At 34.6% G+C, this 22569-nt stretch overlaps 1 protein-coding gene across 7 annotated transcripts in view; it reads right to left on the bottom strand.

The window, feature by feature from the left end:
* Trpc4 (transient receptor potential cation channel subfamily C member 4) overlaps nt 1-22569 on the bottom strand; it is a 198472-nt gene that overhangs the window by 47300 nt on the left and 128603 nt on the right. For all 7 annotated transcript variants that reach the window (XM_040281574.2, XM_040281571.2, XM_040281575.2 and 4 more), the window contains one exon: nt 3102-3438. In XM_040281574.2, coding sequence (XP_040137508.1) covers nt 3102-3438 — 337 coding nt within the window. The remainder of the gene's footprint in view (nt 1-3101; nt 3439-22569) is intronic.

The raw sequence follows: 22569 nt of genomic DNA, 5'->3' as shown, positions 1-22569 counted from the left end.
ATTATATGCTAAAAATAAAACCCTGTATATAGTAAGGGACTTATAAAGATATATTACTCAACATACCACAGTTTCAGTGCCCCAAAATTGAGCATCAATAAGAAAGACTGAAAATAGCATAGAAACATTACCATTGTACTAATGGCAAGATATCTAGATCCATTAGGCTGAGAACAGTTCTTAGGGGTGAAACAGCAAAGTGTATAAAATAAAGAAAGTCCCCCCAAAACCATACTTCTTGAAAGAAAGGAATTAGTTTTAAAGGATAAATTTTAAAATTAGAGAAATTTTCTGTCCAAAAGAGTGAAAAATGACATAAATATGGAAAGCAATTAAACAAAAGTCTTTCTGTTGGGATAAAGAAAATGGGAGGCATAAAGTTTAGCATTTTTCTTAAAATAAAGTTATCAGAGTTCTGGGAAATAGCCTCTGAGTTTGAGTAAAAGTTAATTTAGTAGCAAAAAAATTTATTACTTTACACAAAATGGTTCACAGAGATGACATGGATTGAAAACTTAAACCAGTTCAAAAAGATGTGGGGAAAACCCATCAACAGAGTTCCAAGCTCTCACAGTGAAAATGAACAAGTGGGGTCAGTTTGTAGGAGTCATTCAGTCTTGTGATTATAAATCTAGGACCTTACAATGGGTGAACCATGAAATGTCCTGTTATAATTGAAACCAGTGACCACCTATATTATCTGAAAGAAGGTCTGAGTAAGAAAATAGATTTGATTCATTCATATAACCATCAAATCAGACTATGCCTTCTTCACTGTCAACCCCTTCTGTAGAAGATTAAAGTATTTATAACCCAATGTCTTTATCACCCCTTTCTTCCCTCCCTACAAAGACCAATTTTCTTTCCTTAATAATAGGAGTTCAGCACACAGGATGATAGGAATCAGTGGGACTTTAGATGTCATCCACTCTAAATCTTTCAATATACCTATGAAGACACGGAAAATCCCCAGAGTCTGTGACAGTCCATAATTTCATGATTTCTTAGTGGTAGAGCTTGGTTTACATATTCCAGCATTTCCTGTTATAACCGGATCATTTAAGCACACTCCTTATAGTTATGGGTCTATTAAAGCACCTCGAATTCAAGACTTGGCTATGAGGCACTCAACCATTGCCCAAACTTGATGAATAATACAACTATTTGAAAAAATCTGCTTGATACATAAACATTCTTTCTCATTCCTTGTCCTGTAAAAGCAAGATAATCATTCCCATACATATTTTTCTTATTCTAGGAAACAATTTTTCTTCTAAAAACTTCTCAAATCATTGAACTCCCTGTGGTCAGAATATTTTGAAAAAAAAATGCCTTTAGGAGACATCACTCTGCTGCAATTAAAATTTCTACAATTACATCTGTGTCTTATTTAACCATGTAGCTGTGGTTTAAATGTGCTTTCTTTCATCCATTTTTAAGGAATATTTTACCCCAAATTTTGCATTTAGAAAGCAGCCAATGACATTTTGTAAAATTGTCAATGACTTTTTTAATTGTACAACTTATTCAAAGTTTGAAACGCCTATTTTAATATTATTTATCATTTCCTATCATTACTATCATGAATGTATTTGTTTATTACTCACTTCTTCTAGTAAAATTTAAGCCTCATAAAACTAAGGGCTTTATTTTGTTGTTTTCTTTGACATTACAATCATACTGCACTGCATTTACTACAAAGAGAGTACTTAATATAAGTCCATTGATTGGATTAAGACTAGAAATGTGACATCTGCTTGTGCTTTATTGCATCTATAATATTTTTCTAAATGAAATGTTCTATATTCCTTTTGGGACATTAGGATATTTATACATTCAAAGCATATCACCTATAATAGGAAACTTAACCTCCTACATTTTTCTGTAAAAATTGCTTCAAAGAAATTTTCTATGAAGAAAACACATAACAAATATATTCCTCATGTGAGTTACTTAATTTAAGTGGAAACAGGCAGAGTAGTTTATCTTTAATAAAGTAGTTTATCTTTAATAAACTTTAACTGCAATTTCATAACTATTTTATTCAAAGGGATACTTATAGATCTTCTAAAGTTTCCATCTAATCTAAATAAGATCACACTTTATGTACTTCAGATTAATGAGAATCTACTCCAAAGTTCACTTGAGATTTCTCTAATATTTGAATTATGTAAAACATCAAATCTTCTCACTATGAACTTTACTTATTGCCATTAGAGTATCTATAATCTTTCAAATTGAAAAGTGGATATATCTCAGATTCAGACAAGTCTATTTTTTTCTGAATTTTTCTATTTAGAAATTCCTCAGAAACTCTAAGGTTAACCCAAATTGATCTTCTGAGAGTGCAAATCATAAAATTTGTTGTACATTTTCTAATGAGATGAATAGGATACCAGAAGGATTTAAACTGATGAGCTAACTTGAGAAAATGTTTCTCTGCTAACCACAATAGGATACAGAAAAGAACAACTAAAATGTAAATTTAATGATGGCTACAATAACAAGGAGAAAGAAAAACAAGGTTTTCATTAAATAAGATGTTCTACCTTACTATGATTTGAAGAGGATCTAAAATAATTTTCTTTCTATTATGAGAAAATAGAAAGACGGAACATGTTCTATAATTTCATTTTCTGTTACTCTGATTGACAATAGACATTTCAAAGATGACTTAAATGGATTGCTTTTATAAAATGGTTGCAGTTCTTTATGTATAGAACCACTCATTCTTTAGAGTGGTTTATACTTATCTTTTAGAAGGTATATGTACTAAGAAAATCAGAATGATTGTACATGGTCAGTGAGGAAAGTTAAAAGCTTTAAAAGACAGACAAGCAAGCAAACCCAGAGAATCATTTGTGGGGTATGAAGTCATTAAAATCTGGAATGTTAAAGCTTATGGTTACCTTTCTTTGGGGAGCAGGTCCACCACAGCTTGCAAAATATTTCTTTAGCTTTGGGGGTTAAGTCTTGGAACTACCATGGTCAGAACCTATCTTAAACATACCTATGTGCCAAACATTAATATTATTTTCTGAGCAACACAATTCCATGGCAGTAACATGTTTGTATTATATTTTCTATAGTAACACATTTACCCAGGACCCACGGTAATATCATCCACTCGACGATGGTTGGTGGTGGACCTTGCCTGTTCAAGTCTGACCTGTCGATGTGCTGAGAGGCAAGCAGCAGCAGGAACAAAAAAGTCAAATAGGAGGCTGTGTGGCAGATAAACTTGATAAATGGCTTTCTGATGAACAGTCCAAGTGGGCTTTTAGGAGCTATCAGGTAGCACACAGAGAAGACGGGAAAAAGAAGTCCTATTATGAAACATGTCACCATCTTCACTGCCCAGTGTCTTCTCCTCCAGCCCGGGAATTCATCGTACCAGCGAGATGCAAGGAGTTGTTGGCAATTGGGCTGGGCAACGAACTAAAATAGAGAGAAGGAAAGGAAAAAGGAAACAGAAATCAGTGTTATATATTATGGCTTCAATTCATCTGTAAGAACACGGTAATTTTGGGGGATGGAAATTCTGTCTTGAGCATATTTAGAAACATACTCTAACTTAACTTTATATTTAGACAATTAAAGCGCCTAAAGTCATTTTATGAATAAAGCTCATTTATTGAGTATTTGTTATACCCAAGGCATATTGCTACATGTTTATCAAGACACAACCAATATCAAATTTTAAGGCCATATTTGGGAAAGTGAAATGGAACTTGGAAATAGGAATACACATAAAATATATTGATGAGTGGCCGAAGTGGTTTACAGAAATACACATGTACATACAAATAAGTATACTGACATGTTATGCTATAAAATTAAAATGCAAAGGTCACTATTTCTTCAATTAGTTACTTTTTGGTAATGACATTATATTTGATCTTCATTTGAATACATGACATTCTATCATTTTTTATAATAAACATGTATTACTTTTCCATCAGAAAACCAAGTATACTTTTAATTGTGTCATGTAAATAAGAAAAAAATCTATGAAAAATGTTAATCAGCAGAGTGTAAATCATCATAGCTGAATTTGATGGAAACAATCTCTAAATCCAATAAATGACCATGTCCAAACATTTCACAATTATGATATCCTTTTATCCTGGCAACATATTTGAGATGTAACATGTATGTTTCTTTATTTTAAGGATAAGGATACAAGGGTTTATAAGTGGTCTCTAGATTTATCCAAGATTACATATCCAGGTCAGGCGTGGTGGCTCAAGCCTGTAATCCCCTCTGCTCAGGAGGCTGAGGCAAAGGATGGTGAGATCAAAGCCAGTCTCAGCAACATAGCGAGGAGGATCTAAGTAACTAAGTGAGACCCAGTCTCTAAATAAAATACAAACGGGCTGAAGATATGCTCAATTGCACCCCTGGATTCAGTCCCCAGTACCAAAAAAAAAAAAAAAAAAAGTTTACATATCCAGTAATGATGGATGTTTCAATATCTGGTGCAGATTTTTTATTTTTATTTATTTATTTATTTATTCATTTATTTATTTTTTTTGCATACTACCTTTCTCATTGGGACTGACACAGTAGACAGAAAAAAAAAAGTATGGACCAGATATCATTTGTGTGATATGTAACTTTGAATATATGAATTAAGAGGAAGTTAGTTTTCTCCTCCAGGTGGAATGGCCTGGAAATGCTTACCAGTAGGCATATTTGTATAGTGGAAAAGGGAAAAGAAGGAAATTCAAAGCAAGACGTCGAGGGAGATCCACAGCCTGTACTGGTTGGAAAGTGCAGAGTGCCTTCAGGGAGTGCCCATTCGTAGGAATTTAAATCCCTTGTGACTCAAGAGAGTTCTCTTGGCATCATAAGAGAGGATCTCTCTATAATAAAACTGCAGGCTGCTCTTTTCATAGTAACTGCCCCTCCCCTGAGTTCTCCTTTTTCTTCTTCAGTTCTTAACCCTGTGGATCCCCTTTAAGCAAGACTTTGTCCTTTCTATTTTCTTGATAATATGGAAGCAAACTATCCCTCATAGACAAAAAGGATGCCTCTTCTGAGCACGAAAGAAGAAATGGGATGCTGAATTAGAAGAACAGTTTAAGAACTGAGGCATCTAATCATATGGATTAGAGGAATTGGCGCCTATGTAACTGTTTCCCCCATCGTACTTGTGTGCCTACTCATCACGAACATGGTGGGCAAAGCCAAGTGACAAAATGAATTGAGTTATGATAACAGGGTAAGTAAATACAGATAAAATAAAATAATTTCCTCAAAACTAGGATGAGGAGACCACTCTTCATTACCTTATGAGTAATTTATTCAAGTTTCAATTTAGATATTAAAGTTAAATTTTATAATCAAAAGAATAGCTCTTCTTCAGACCCTACTTGCCTGTTTTTTTTTCCTTTTTCTTTTTTATTTATTTATTTTTTCTGGTCAAAGCCAGGCTTTTAAAAATCAAAGTAGAGTTCTTACCATATTTGTGGAGTACTGTCAAAGTGATCTAGATTAACAAGGTCTGTTCTTTTAAGAGTTATATTTATTTTTTCCCACACAGTTTTTCCAATCCTCATTTCATAAACAAATCATCATCTACAATCTTATTATTTTTTTCATTTCCCATGGGGGGGGGAATGTTAACAGTATTAGAATTTAGAACAGTGTAAGGTCTTAATAGAAGAGGGTTAAGTAAACTCCCTTAACATAAGCAGCAGTTGCTATAATCTCTCATTCACGAATTGAAGAAACAATTTACATAGTGTTTACATTGTAGTAGAAATTATAAGTAAAATCATTTTGTGTAAACAAGAGGATATGCACAAATTTTATGACAATATAACTTTTTATATAAGCATCTTGAGTATTTACTGATTTTGGGATCCTTGGGGGGGGTCCACCATAGGTGATAAAAATGATTATTTTTACCTTTTGAATAATCTAATTTTAATTAATATAATATTACAAAATGAATAATTAGTTTATTTTTTCTACAAGGAAATTACATTCAGAAGATAATAACTCAAACTTAAGGGGATATCAATACAATAACTAGGCGGCTACTTGAGTTTTCATAAGCTTTATTAAAAGATAAAAATTTAATAAAGTTTTAATCAGACCTAAGAACATCTTGTCTATAAAATTTGAGAACTATCAAGAAAAGTAATTGATCAAGTTTAGAGTCTGCCTTGCACGAATTGTCTTGTCCAACAAGTCCTCTGACACTATAGATTTTAAACAATCATCTTTACACTCATCAAAGATCCTATTGCTTTTCCTTGAATATGCATAATAAATCTGTATTTCCAAGTTAGAGCTCAATAAATAGTTCAATGCATATTGCTAATATATCAGACTAGTACACCATGTCTAATGTCTATATCACTAGGAAAGAAGATGATAACTAAATTCCATCTCATAGTGTTGGTGAGGCAAGGGCAGGATTAAGCATCTTCAATAATTCCTGGGACTAAATTCAAAATTGTTTGGGTAACTGAGTTGGGCTGAAGAGTTACAAGAAGTTGAAAATGGCAGAGGAAAAAAAAGAGAGAAAAAGAAAAAAATAAAGAAATGGAGGAGGTAATAGATTCAAGATTGAATGTATAAAACTAGTGAACTTGACAAGTACACAAAACCCAATTAGGAGATGGGAAAGTTGAGTCAGTAGATAACACACACATTTTTCAAGTTAGAAAAGGCAAAAGTTGGCACAAGCTCCACATCCATTCACCAATACCCCTCTGCAGGTGTCTATAAAAAATGCTTTCAAACTGTTATGAGATAGGGGTAAAAAAAAATGCCCAATATTTCTAGGTTGCCACCTAGATGCTTTCTTAAAAATGAACAGAAATGTGGAGGCAGGAAATTTTATAGCATTGAGGGAACCGCCATTTGACAATTCTGGTAGGTGAACAATTGATGAGAATGGCAGATGAAAATCAGAGAGGATGGTGTGGTCCAGATCCTGGCCATCCCCCAGTGGGCTGATTCCTCAGTCTCTGATGAGCCACCTGCATTGACTGTATGGAGGGAGTAGCATGTTCAGAAAGGGCGCTCCACTCTTAATTGAAGTCTTCCATAGAGATTCCTACTGAAGTTGAATTCCACTCTACTATCTTCCATCAGGGCAAGAATCCAGAAAAGAAAAGAAGACATATGGACATGAACTTCAGGTGCTCTTATGAGATAAAAGTTTATGGTCACTCTTCTTTTTCCCATCTATTTTCCATATAATATTCATACTTATTGATTCTGAGAAAATTAAATTATGTTAGAACTTATAAAATAGGAGATGCATTACATGCTTTCTTTCCACCATCAAAAGATGATATCAGAGAAGAGAGCTCTGCCTTTATCCTGCCAATTTACACATATTAGTAATTTAAGTGAAAGATTGTATTTGTTTCAGATGTGATCCTACAAATAGATATTTTTTTTTTCAACTCTAGTTTTAAGGTCACAAATAGGATAATTTTCTTTTATGTTCTCTGATTTTTTTTTCCTCCACAAAAATTCTTTCTGCCTTTCTGACAACAAATCTCTCTGTATACTATCTTGACAAACAACTTTCCTGGACAAAATAACTGTTATTATAATTATCATTAATTACAATATTCGTTAATTATCTGTTCATTGAAGTTGAATTGCAATTAAGTCACTTGCAATAGACAGAGGAAGAGTTGAGTGTTTTGAACCCATCAGAGTCCACACAGTAACTGATGCCCTCCCTAGATTCCTGTATCTGCCCCAACTTATGTGACAATGCGGAGGCAAGGCAAACAGTACAAGGAGGAGCCGAGGATCAGTTCCTCAAAGCTCTGCCAATCTCTGACATCACCTTCACAAAACAGGGAAGAATTGGGACTAAAGTGTTTGCTGAAAAGAAATTAGTCTTTGGTGTTGGTTTTTATTCTACCTTGTCTGATCATTACCAGGGCCTACGCATCAAACATCTGTGTATTTCCTCCCTCCTTGCTGGCCCCTCCATGTACCTTTAATCTAGGTAATTGGTTTCTAACAAGAATAATTGAACAATAGACTTTCCTATTTCTTTATTTTTTTAAAAAAAACAAAATTATGTTCCTAAAAATGAAGGATCTACCATTTCCTCTTGCTCATCATCAAGAACAGGATTTCCACTTTCCACGAGTACAAGGATTGCTTGTTCCCATCCTGGTCCATGTGGACTTCCTGAGTGAACACATATCCCTATATGTAAGGATAGGCTGAGAAGCATGAGTGGAGGGTGATCTGAAAACAAGAAATAAACTACTGTATATTAGGAAATTAGTTACTGGAATCTTAGACCTATAACCATCTGTAGGAATTCTCCAGGAAGTGCAACTAAAAAAAATTGAGTGCTAACTTACTTGCAATTTACTGATGATTTTCTTTCTTAAGGTAATGCACTATCCTTTGGATGTAGAAATTATTTAAAAATTTGTTTCAATTAAGTTATACATGATAGTAGGATGCATTTATGTACTTTGATATATCATACATAAATGGGGTATAATTTCTCATTTTTCTGATTGTACATGTAGAATCACATCAGTCATGCAGTCCCATCTGTACATAAAGTAATAATGTCTGTTTCATTCTATTATCCTTCCTATCCCCATATCCCCTCCCTCTCTTCACTCCCCTCTAACCAATCTAAAGTAACTCTATTCTTCCCTAGTGCCCTTGCCCCCTTATTGTGAATTAGCTGCCACATATCAGAAAAAAACATTCAATCTTTGTTTTGGGGGGATTTGCTTATTTTGTTTAACATAATATTCTCTAATTTCATACATTTACCAGCAAGTGCCATAATTTCATTCTTTAAAGCTGAGTAATATTCCACTGAATGAATGAATATATATATACTTTTCTTTATCCATTCATCTATTGAAGGACATCTAAGTTGGTTCCATAGTTTTGTTATTGTTAAACTGAGCTGCTATGAACACTGATGTGGCTGCATCACTGTAGCATGCTGATTTTGAGTCCTTTGGGTATAAGCCAAGGAGTGGCATAGCTGGGTCAAATGGTGGTTCCATTCCAAGTGTCTGAGGACTCTCCATACTGCTATCTACAATGGTTGTACCAATTTGCATTTATACCAGCAATATATGAGAGTACCTTTCTTCTAACATCCTCACCAATATTTATTGTCGCCTGTATTCTTGGTGATTGCTGTTTTGACTGTAGTGAGATGAAATCTTAGACTAGTTTTGATTTGAATTTCTCTAATCGCTAAAGATGTTGAACATTTTTTTATGTATTTGCTGGTCAATTGTACTTCTTCTGTGAAGTGTCTGTTCAGTTCCTTAGCCCATTTTTTTTGTATCAACATAGGATGTCTGATATTTTATTAAAATGTACCTTCCCATTGTATTAGTTTCCTAAGTGCTGCCACACAGAGTACCATGAAGTAGGTAACTTAAAATAATATACAATTATCCTCTCATGGCTCTGGATGCTTGAAGTCTACCATAAATTTGTTGGCAGTGCCACCCTCCCTCTCAGACCCTGGGTAGAATTCCTTCTTGCCTCTTCTTCTGTCTGATGAGTGGCTGGTCAATTGCTGGCATTCCTTGATTTGCACTGACCATGCCAATCTGCCTCCATTCTCATGTGGTGTTCTCCCTGTGCACCTTACTTCACATCATCTCCTCTCTTCATGAAACAACTCCAGCTGGATTGGAGCAAGGGCTCATCCTACTTCACCATGACTTCATCTTCAGTAATTTCTTGTGCAGTAGTCTTATTTCCAAATGAGGTCATATTCTCCTGTGATAGGCACTGGGATGTTAGCATATCTTTTTTTGTAGGACACAATTCCAATGATAATCATCATAATTGCAAATTTCCTAGCAGTTGTCTAATTTTACATTTAGATTGCTATTTTCTATGGTCCAACTATATTTCAAATACACAAAAAAAATTAAATCCCTATAAATCTCTTTTACAAACAATCTTTGTTAGATATGAGTGTTACCTCACATCCATTTTCTTAGTGAACTCAGGAAATACTGCATTGGTGGATTGTGGCCAAGGTTCCTCTATTCCACTCCATGTTTAATTTTCTTCCCTCTCCTGGCTCTATATTATTTTCATTTTTCTTATTCTGTCACAATAATTGATGATAAATGACAGTGAATAAGAAGCAACAAAGAAAATTATCAATAACCTTGTGAAACAAGGGAATGCACACAAGTAGTCAGCTACCCATATAATTCAATTTTAAGATTCTCTGAAAAAAAAATAGTCTCCCATATCAGTCTGCTGCTACAATTAAAACTTCTTAAGGGCTCTCTGGAGAATTGCATATCTTAACTGGCATAAAACAAGCAAGGACAAGTTTGGGACAAGCAAGGAATTAATTCTTTGTCATCTGAGGGAGACACAGCTTTCACATAACGGAATAAGATGAATGCTGGTCACTGGAGAAATAAGGGGCATGAGACCTTAGCCTGGTCTAGTGCTGTACCCTTAGTGAGGAACTCCCAGAATACAAGGGAAAATATGGATATGGATTTTTTTTTGTGGGAGTACTAGGGGTTGAACTCAGGGCCACTCAACCAGGAGCCACAGCCCCAGTCCTATTTTATATTTTATTTAGAGACAGGGTCTCACTGAGTTGCTTAGTGCCTCGCCATTGCTGAGGCTGGGTTTGAACCTGTGATCCTCCTATCTCAGCTTCCTCACCTACAGGGATTACAGGTGTGCACCACTGCACCCGGCCTGGATATACATATATATTTTTTAATGACATTTGATTTCTGATATGAGATAATCACATGTAGTAGGAATCTCTAACATAAGATAATCTTTTATAGTTTGCCTGTTTTGATAATATTCTTCAAGTTATATAATCAACATTTTTTTTCTATTGAAAAATTACCACTTGAAAGTCGTCACACAATAAGTTCATAATTTATTTAAATGATATTGCTTATCTACTCCTTATGTATTATATTGATTGCTGTCAATATATTGACCCAGATGATATATAAACTTTTTTTCCATATTTTCATGGGCTAAGTTAAGATTTAGAAATTTCTTGGTATCAAGAAAATCATATTGTGAAACAACTTTCCTGTATTATATTATTCAACTAGACAAACACAATAACAAGAAAGCAAGCAACCAAATTGAAACAAACAAACAAACAAACAAACTGTCCCAAGATTTTCTCAGATACCATTATACATTATAAAATGCAAACTAAAATCTGAGTAGTTAAATCAATAGTTGTTTGAACAGTGGTGGGCATTTAGAGAGGAATTACAAAAGGGTAAGTGGAAACGTGTGGGAATGATGGATATGTTCATTATTTTAATTATGTGAAGTTTTCACAGGTGTGCACACACAAATGCCCAATTTAAGTACGTGAAGTTTATCATATGTCAAATTTACTTCAACAAAGGCTAATAAAAAATAAGTCTGTCCCTATGTTGCTGGGACTACAGGTACCTTAACCATAATCCACCTTCATTCTGTTACAAATTGTATCAAACCAGCCTCTCATTTTCTCCTGTTTTTACCTCCTTCAATATCATTCCTTAGTTTAAATTATTTTGAGATATCATCATAATATAACCCAAGATAGTATTTCAGATCTAAGCCAAGAAAATTAAGTCTATTTTCTGCTCAAGTCCTTTAGCTTCTACATTCCTCTCTTTCTAATCTACACATTGCACTGTTGAGATGGCTTTTGAAATGCTGATTGTATTTCATCTCTTTCTGAGATACAGACCAAGATTTACACAAGGCATTCAAAGCCCTTAGGTTTTTTTTTTTCTTCTTCTTTTTTCTTTCTTTTTGCAACTCTTTTCCTTCCTTCCTGACTTTTGTATTTATACTTCAGACTTGCAAAACCCTGTGAGTGCTCTAACCAGGCCAGGGACCATTCTTACTGTGGTGGGTTTGAATATGTTGATATTTTTGTCTGGAATCCTTCATGTTCTCTTTTGTCATGGTGAATCCCTAGCTATCTTTCAACTCAGCTGCTTATTCTAATTCAACTTGGATTCAATTGTTCTTTTTCTTTCAGTGCTTATTTTGTACATTGAACATACATGTAAAATTAGCTCTATCTTCCATGTCTCCTGCATTTTAATTATGGATTACAGTGAACTCCTTGTGAAAAGTCTGCTGTTTTTCATCACTTGATCCCTACCACCACTGCCTGGCACAGAGACATAAATGAATGCTTCCTCAGTTGAATCAACTGCTGAACATAGCAGAGGTTTATGGGATCACGGAGGTACTAGTGGCTTATGACAGTTCCAGAGAAAAGTCTGGTTGAAGTCATTAACCTTAAAAACAAATAGAAGAACACATTTATATTCTTACACCTATTTCCAGAAAATACACATTTAAGGATTTTTCCCTTTCCTTAACATAACATGAAGTAGTCCAGGCAGCTTCCTAGGAGATCTACGGTGGTGCTTGAGTGTAGGGTAAGTAGACTGTTTTAATCCAGGTGAGAAGTCAGTGCTCAGAATCTAATAAAAACCAAATTTATAAAGAGAATAAAAACAATATTTCAAGTAATGGCCAAATGCCATGGTTTACATTGTATTTTCCAAAACCTCATGCTAAAGGCCTGGTCAGCAGCCTGTGGTGCTATTGGGAAGTGGGGGAACCTTTAAGGGGTGGGGCCTAGTGGAAGGAAGTCAGGTCACTGGTCAAGCCCTTGAAGAGGATCTTCTGTCTCTTTGCTTCTCAGCTGATGTGAGGTGAATAGGTCTCCTTGGCCGTGTACTCCCACTATGGTTTGCCTCAACAGAGGCTCCAATACCGTGGAATCAACCATGAATTGAAACATCTGACATCATAAACCAGAATAAATCTTTCTTCCTTTTAAGTTAATTTCCTTATACATTTTTCTACTGCAATAAAAAGCTAGCTAACATACCAAGGAAATCCATTGTGTTTCAATGCTACAAGAATTGATGACAAATTAGTAAGTCTTGGAAATGGCAAATGTGGGCTCCATACTCTTTAATCCTCTTGATATTGTTCTGAAAAAAAAAAGACGCTAATGGAATTCTTTTCTGTAGCTTGCTGTTTTGTGTAAATAGAGCTATGTTTGTCTAATGAAAAATGTAATTTAAAAAAGAGAAACCAGTACTAAATAAATTGTTTCCTTGAATAAACTACTGATGATGTCCAAACATTGAGAATAAAATACCAATATCGGAATTTTATGCAAGAAAATATTAATATCAAAAACTCATATAAAAGAACTGTGATTATTTTAGGCCTTAGCCTTTAAAGAGAGAATGTGTAATGTTTAATACTCATATAAAATTGAAGCACTCTAAATACACATTCAAATATAGTTTGCTTTTGTTATTATGAATGTATACTACTGAACATACAGATAAATTAAATCAGCTTGTGTTCTTTGACTTGAAACTTTCAATATGCAATATCACTCTGTTCCAAAAAGTAAATGTATCCCCCAAATCATTTCACCAAAGTATAAGCTTCTAAAATACTATGTGATTGTAAATTTGAGACTGTCTCTAAAGGGCTTTCAATAATCATCTTTAAATATCACAAGGCATGAGCAGATTACTTAAGAGTTAGTTATGCATATAAGATTTAATTACAAAGTCTCAGGTAAATTCTAAAATAATCCTAGTGTATTGAAAGAGTTCAGTTTGTATAGTTTCCTGTACCAGCACCACTCTCCATTGCAACTCTCCCCTTGCCACAGGCAAGTAGGCCAAAGACACCATCCTGCTACCTGGGGTACTCAAAATTGCTTCTTTACTTTCCTGGAAGTAAAACTAAAACTATCTTTCTAAAAATACTTATATTAGCTAGGAATAGCCCAATTATGAGACGAAAGAATTCCTACAAAATCATTGTCTATTCCTTGTAACCTTTCATTTGCATATAAGAAATTATAAAAGATAGTGAATGTCAGAAAGTTAGGTCCCAGGGCAAAAGGAACTACTACTTTTGTCCCTGGGCCATTCCTATCATCGTGCCTCAGACTTTGGTTTGATCTCTTGATCTATATTGACCGGGGAGAGGAAGAATGAGCTATCGTCCTGCTCTACCATGTCAGCACCCCTCTATCCTAATATAGGAATTAAATTTATTAGTCCAAACAGATAACTACTACACCTGATAGTAAATAAAGTTCATGATATTAGCAGTATTAAAGGTCACCATTATAAGAATCTCACCTCCCCCCCTTTTTTTTTTGTACCTAGACTTTCAGTGGAAATAACTGAAAGCTTTGAGGAGGTTTGCAAATGCCCAAGAATTTCTTGCTAAATTCTTCTCTGGTGGTGGAAAGTCCACTTGATAGCAAGCAGAACAAATCTGCTTCATATCATCCAGACATATTATTGCTAACCATGAGTAACTATTTAACTACCTCCAAACATTTATAATGTGAGTTTTGGTGCATCATAGGTAAGAGAAATGTAGTCAAAATATTTACTTACATTTCTCTTAGGATAATTATACTTTATCCAAAGCATTGTTGAAAGACCAAGACACTTTGAACATTTTTCCTTTTACTAAATTCAGTAAGACCATGATACATATTGTAGAAACTTCTGTAGATACCTCAAACTTAGATCCTAAAGCAATGCAAATTTACAATAGGGATTTCATGAGTATGCTATATCATTAACATAAGTCAAATATGCTTGTCTTAGCACAATGTAGAATTTACTGAATTACAATAAATTCACATGCTACACCACTTTCAGCATCTGTAATTCTGGAATCTGGTGTGTCACATGATAGTCATAGACCAGGCAATCACAGGTTCTTTTATTCTAAACTTTTTAAATTTTTTGTTTGTTCGTTTTAGTTATGCATGACAATAGAATGTATTTTGACATATTATATATACATCGAGTATAACTTCCCATTTTCTTTTATTGACATGTGGCATTATACTGGTCATGTATTCATATATGAACATAGGAAAGTTATGTCCGATTCATTCTAATTTCTTTCCCATTCACATCTACCCCCATTCTACCCACTCCTCCTTGTCCAATCTGGTGACCTCCCTCTTTCCTAACCCCCACTAATTTTGAGTTGGCACCTGCATTCGGAGAACATTTGGCCTTTAGATTTTTGGGATTGACTTATTTCAATTAGCATGATAGTCTCTAGTTCCACCTGGTTACTGGCAAATGCCATAATTCCATTCTTCTTTATGCCCAAGTAATATTCTGCTGTGTGTATATACCACATTTTCTTTATCCATTCATCAATTGAAGGTTCCTAGGTTGGTTACATTGTGAATTATGCTGAATTATGAATTATAGCTATTGTGAATTATGCTGCTATAAATATTGATGTGGCCACAATACTACAGTATGCAGATTTTAAGTACTGTGAGTAAGAATGAGGAGTGGGATAACTGGATCAAATGGTGTTTTCATTCCAAGTTTTCTGAGGAATCTCCATAATGCTTTCCAGAATGGTTTACAGAAGAAGAAATATGATCGGTCAACAAATATATGAAAAAAAAATGTTCAACATCACTAGCAGTTAGAGAAATGCAAATTAAAACTATAGTGAGATTCCATCTCACTCCAGTCAGAATGGCAATTATCAAGAATACAATTAACAGGGCTGGGAACATAGCTTAGTTGGTAAGGTGCTTGCCTTGCATGCACAAGGCCCCAGTACAAAACAAACAAACAATAAATGTTGGTGAGGGTGTGAGGTTAAAGGTACACTAAAGGAACACTAAATGTACACTCATACATTGCTGGTGGGACTGCAAATTAGTGCAACCACTCTGGAAAGCAGTATGAAAATTTTTCTTTTATTCCAATCTTAACAACTAATATTTATAACAGTCAAGTCATACATCACACTTTACACAGTGATGTGTGTGTGTGTGTGTGTGTGTGTGTGTGTATATATATAATTAGATATACAGATATATATATATATATATATAGATAGATAGATAGATAGATAGATAGATAGAATAAGGTAAAGAAAGTTTTAAGGCAGCCACAGATGTTCAATAAGCTGAACTGAGAGCAAAGGCAGAGCAGATCAATACAAAGAGTCACTGCAGGTTCCTAATCAAAGAACATTAGGAACCAGCAGAAGAACTTCAGGGTGTAGAGCTGTCAGAATGCAAAACTTATCAATAGCCACGGTCCTGACAGAAGGCAGTTTTAGAGTGTAAGTTTGAAATGTCAGTTTGGGTGACACTCACTTGTGAGTCAGAGTAGGCTATGCATGGTCATCTTGGGTAGGAGAAACTGTGTTGTGCTAAAACCCAAAGGGACACAACTGGAGATATGTCACTGTGGTGATTTTCCCGGGTAAGGTTTGTGATGAGTGACCAGATACCAGGGTCAGGGTGCTGCTGCCATGTCCATTATTGGGGTGCTCCTCCTTTTATGGGTCTCAATGAGGCAGTTGCTTCATTTGGTGGTCAGGTGTGTTTGATAAACCCAGGGGCCTGGTTTTTCTGATAAGGAGTTGATATGCCCAGGCATCCATGTGCTTCTTATTAAATCGATAAGTTCACAGGTGATTTCTAGCATGATTAATTTATTCATCATTTTGTGCCTTCTGATTGTGCTAGGCAGATGGCACTTGTTTACTTATACAAACAAGATGTAGAGTCACTCCACGTCATGACTTGCACTCAGAATGGAGTAACTCTTGGCCAACTACTCCTTCATAAAGTAGAGTAACTCAGGGTTAGGCAAGGGAGTATGTTCAGACTTACTCCTGGACTTTAAGAACAGTAGTGGTCTATAAAATATATATATTATTCAAAGTAAGTCCCAAATTTGAGTAAATCATTTATTCAGTTACTTCAAAGTTATTCAGTTAGTTGAAAGAGGAAAAGTTAAAACCCCAAATAATGGCAAAGAAATTTCTATTTTCTTTTTCCAAATAAGTAAATGGCATCTAAATAGTTTTCACCATCTTATTAGGTTAAAGAGGGGTTTTTCATGTAGCAAGGGCTCGTAGAGGATCCTTTGTGACATATTTCCCTGAGATTAATATATTCTTGTTGTTTTGTTTTTCCACCATGTCTATACAAGTTCATCTTCCCAGAGATGAAATGTCCACCTGTAACTGGAGCTAAGTTCAAGAGAGAATTTTCCACTCCAGGATGTGTGGAGGCAGAAAACACTGGGGAGGAGGAGTCACAATCAAGCCATTTCTTCAAGAGTCTTGCAATACTGGCTGACCAAAAGCTGACAATAACTAATGTTTAAAGATTGAGAATAATTTTCAAGTTGAGGATTTGGAACATTCACTTGTTATCTAAGAAGTGGATAACTTCTAATACCAAATCTTATCAGCATCCAGATATCTGATAGATAACCAGATTTGAAGAAAATTAAAAAAACAAAAAAGACTCTGTCAATCACATTAGAAAAATATTAAATGAGCACAAAATATCCATAGCCCTGTCATTGTAGAGAGCATTTAACAACGTTATGCATAGTCAATTACAAATACAGAATTACAAATGAAACAGAGAAAGAAAAATTTAGTATGTGAAATTACTATAGGATAAGAAGTTATATTTCATCATTCAACTTTCCTCCTTCCAAACATACATTCCAAGCTCCAGTGATTCCTTGCTCTAATCCCTTCCTCCCCCCAACTCAACTGATCCAGTCTCTGCTCTCTTCTTTTTCTCTGGCCAGCTCTTATACTGAGAAAACATTCATGAATCCCTCTTTAGAGTGGTAGGTTTTCTCTATATGTGCTTTGGTCATGATATCATCATTTATAATATATACCATTGTAGTTAACTATGTAAATATTTATCTCTGTATATCTCCATATAGGTTTTGATATTATTTATCTCTGTATCTATAATTCCTTCAAGAGTTTCTGATCCAAGGACCTTTGAGAAATATATTTTATAGTCAATGAATAATTATATGAATGGCAATGATAGAAACATAAACTTCTGCTATTAAAAATTGCAACTAGGAAATTATATGACTTAATACTGCTGCTCATCATACATAGAGGAGGAGGTTGAGTATAAACAAAGGACTGAAGAAAAAGACAGAAGCACAAATGATAAGATATTCTTTCTAAAAAAATTAAAATATATGGTACATTATTACACACACACACACACACACACACACACACACACACACATATTTAAACCAGCTTTACTACTGCATCTGAAGCACTAGCAAGAAAATTATTTTCTTAGTAAATAAACATGACCATGATATAGGAAAAGGGAACTACTTGTCTTCATTCTATTCCAAATGAATTACTAATTTTGAATGCTTGCTAGATCATTTGATTCCTACTTTCCTGGTATCTGTAAATATTAAGAGATCACATATCCCCCAGCTTATGCATAACTTCCACATGGATGTGACTATTTTAGTAGGCATAAAATAAGCCAAAAACTTTATAAAATTTTATTTTTGGCTACCAGTCTTTATTTTAGAGAGACTTGTTTATTGACATCTTTCTCATTTTGAGAGGGTGTCACTACTTCTAGCCCATAGACCAAGTACAGTATATCATGAAATTTTGTCATTCTTGCTTTTCAGGTAGGATGAGTCCCATAGCTTTGGTATGGAAATTATTGACTTTGAAATTACTGGCTTTTTCCTCATAAAGTCTCAACTTATAAATATAAAGTATTTACCTGTCCAACACTCTATACATCCATTTGATTAGAAAAACCAGTTGAAGACTGACCTTTAGGTCCTTTATAGATTTTTCAAGAAGAAAAAGAAATGAAATAAATGAAGGCAAATAACTTTCAAGAGCAAGACAGAATATTACTTTTACATGAAGATACTTTAGCAAAAAGTGTAATTCAATGATCTATATCATGATATAAATGTGTAGTTTAGATATTTTATCTTACAACAGGAAAAAAGTAGGTTTTGTACTCTAAATGAGTTTTTATTTAAAAATAATTTTTACAAAATAACAATGATATGAAGTCTTTTGTTGTCAATAGAAGAATTCCCAAACAATTGTTCTAAAATTCACACTAAATTGGTTCCGATAAAATGAACAACCTGTCTTCTCTTAAAAGATTTGTTTTTCTTCTAGAGGTCTGTTATTGCTGCCCATTTTATAAACTTGCTTTTCTTTGCCTTGTGCAAGTTCATAAATACAATGTTATGCTGATTATTTTAATATCATTATAATGGATGATCATAGTAACAGTTATTTCAAACAAGACATTTTTGCAAGTGTAAAAGTGTAAAAGAAACAGCAGATTTCAAAGTGATTATAACATATACAATGATAGTTTTTGGAGAACTATTAAGTACAATGCAAATGTTGTCAGGGCAATCAAATGCTAACCTTATTCAATTTAAAGTAATTGATTAATCTGTTATGAAATAAACAAATCCCTGTTTTTAAAGGTTTCTAAATTTTATAACATTTAATGCATTTAAAAAAAATTATCTCCCTCAGGAGCAGGTTGCCAGAAAAAAAAAATAAATAAGTGACTCAAAGGTCAATAAATTAAAAATCTACTTTGTATTTATCTACAATTTAAATACAAAGTATCTTTGCAACATGTAACAAACCTACTTCAGAAAAAAACTGGTAATTTTTAAAGAGATTTAAGATGGGTAACTTCCTGAATTTCTTTACATTTATTTTAACTTAAAACTGTCTTGCTTGCCTTGTCCAATAAAATACAGACATTTAATTTCCTCAGTATGAAGCAATGTTGTCCCAAGACAAGTGATATGTGCCATATGAGTAATTTTTAAATTTTCAAATACGCACATTTCAAAAGGAAAAAAGAACCAGGTATATTAAATTTAATAATAGATCTTCTTTGATCCAACATTTTTAAAATTTTATTACTTTAAGATGTGAAGAATATAAATATGTGTCGTTGAGATATTTGTTCTTTCCTCCTCCTCCTCCTCCTCCTCCTCCTCCTCCTCCTCCTCCTCCTCCTCCTCCTCCTCCTCTTCCTCCTCCTCCTCCTCCTCCTTCTCCTCCTCCTCCTCCTCCTCCTCCTCCTCCTCTTTCTCCTCCTCCTCCTTTTCCTTTTTCTTTTTTGGCACTGAGCCTTTGAAATCTGATGTCTACTTTACACTTACAACATGCCTCAACTTGGAAAAATGGCATTTCAAAGGCAGAATTCCCTCATGCAGCCAGTGGCCACTGTATTTTACAAAACAGCTCAAGTGTTATTCAGATCTTAGAAGGGTTATCTTCTGAAATTTCAAAAGAAATCTCTAAGAGTGTCTGAGGACTGAATGCAGAGAACAGCAACTTTTTTGTTATTGTTTCAGTGGCTATTAATAAAAGGTCTCTTCCACGAAAGAGGGATTGTTCCAGTTTACCTGTTTTTCCCTCCAAATATCAACAGACAGGTGTTTAAAGACACTATGTTTAAAGGTCTCCAGGTTTCTTCCCTCCATCCCCGGATGCTATTAGTGCAGGGGATTTGCATTCCTCTTTCTCCTCTATAGTGCCCATTATCTGGAGCATACAAGGGAAGATTAAATAATGGGATCTATACGATTTTAGAAATGAGGCTTCCAGTGAAGTCTTCTGTTTTTAGATGTACTTTGGAAATAGATCATCTTTCCTGAACAATGAGACCTGCTCCCCTGCATTTTTAATTGTCACTCAGCCAATAAGCTCTCAGTGTTGCAGACCATTTCTCAGTTCCTATGTTGAAATATAAATGGCTCTGGGTGGCTTACTCTATCAGTTGATGACATCTTTGTATGTAATATTTTTGAACAGGAAATCAGATTACTTTCCTCCTTGCTAAGATTATCTAAAAGAGCATGGGAGAGCTGTTTAGTTTTGATTTGGGAGTGTTTCATTAGTGGACTGACCTGAGAGAGGTTCTGCTGAAGGGGGCTCTGATAACTTAATAGGCTGGAACAGGTATGTGTGGAGATGGACACAAGGTTGGAACGGACAGGGAGGAAGCAAAGATATGGCCTACATGTTAGCAAGCATTTCAGATGCTTGGGATCTCAAAATTGCAAATGCCTTGCTTATTATTTATTTGCCTTTATTTCTTAGAAGAGAAAGAAGTACATGAGATTTATTTTCAACATTGAAGATATACATGATTGCAAAAGTTAAATAAAGAAAACACATTTATACATGCACACTTTGTTAGATTTACTAAGATTGTCTTTCGTAGAAAGTTAGAGATGGAAGGTATGACAAAAATCATCAACCTCATCTCTTCATATAATCTGGAAATTGAGGTACACAGAGGTCAGGTGGGTTTTTTAGGGACACAAAAGTAGAAACAACAGCAGAGTGGTCTATCAGATTGAGTGCTCATAGGACTGTGGGGTGAGAGACAGGAGTTTAGGATTGAAGTCAGTCCTAAAATCAAGTCACAGTTTCAGAGCTATGATATAAATCAAAGCTTTTAGAAAATAGCAATACCACTCAAATGACCATGTACCATCTTGAATTATTTTATAAAGATAATAAAAGGCATAAAATAAATAAACATACTTTAATCAAGTTCTAAAGACTGCAGAAAATCAAAGCTAAATATTCAGTTCCAAAAAATCAGTTGTTTATTCAACAAGGCTTTTCTTTTCTGTCTCCTGATATTAGGGTTCCCTGAGATTGTTGCAGATCATTTCTCATGATCCAAATAAGGAATGAAGTTCCTTTAAAGAGGAATGAGTATCTTCACTTACCATCTCCCCAGCCTCTCAAAAATACTTAAGTGCTCTGTTTTGTAGTTTAGATTTCTCAAACTTTCTGTGCAGGGAAAAAAAAATTTAGAAGGTCAAGCACAGGAATCATTTATTGAATCTAAGGATGAATGGAGCAAATCTTCCTACTAAAAGAAAAGTGTGCGTAGGAAGAGAAGGCCATGCACCTACTGAGCAAGAAGTGGCCATATTAAGCGGGCGTCTGTGCATTCCTCATTTAACTTTTAACTTCTCCATTGGAAGTGTCCCTCTGTGCATCTCCTTCTTTCCTCTTCACTTTCAAACAGTAATTGAAAAAAAAAATTACTTCTCTTACGTCTTAGATTTCTTCATTCTGAATTCTTATTACTATAACCCAAGTTTTCATCATTTCTTATCTGACATACTTGATTTGGTCCCACTGTGTTCTTAACACAGCATCTGAATTGATCTTTCAAACAGAAATCTCAACATGTAACTTCCCTGAATAAAGCCTATTAAAATGAATTAGTTCAACTTTGTGCAATTTTTCGGATAAAAACTGGAACTTTTAAGGACGACATGGCCTGATCTGGCCCTACCTACCACTCTCCAGGGTTAGCTCACAGCCTGGCCCTATTGTTATTGTTCTCTGGCTTCAGCCACACTGGCCTCCTCCACGGCTCACATTTTTGTCAATTCATTCTGTGACCCCTCACTACTCCTTTTCCTGTTTATCTTCCATTTCATCAGTTAGTCTTCCTAGAACATCTAGACGAGTTCTTATTCCTTCTGGTATTGTTTTGTAATTTCTATATTGTCTTCATAATGCAATTACTTTTTATTCTGTCCCTTTTGCTAGACTGCAAGTCAGAATCTTTACTTGTTATACCTCTGCATTACCAATAGCTATGAATGCCTTGCACATATGCACAAATATTTATTCAGT

Source organism: Ictidomys tridecemlineatus, chromosome 6, assembly GCF_052094955.1.
Source record: "Ictidomys tridecemlineatus isolate mIctTri1 chromosome 6, mIctTri1.hap1, whole genome shotgun sequence".
NCBI lineage: Eukaryota > Metazoa > Chordata > Mammalia > Rodentia > Sciuridae > Ictidomys > Ictidomys tridecemlineatus.
Note: the sequence above shows the minus strand (reverse complement) of the source record. Positions and strands in the feature narration are given on the sequence as shown.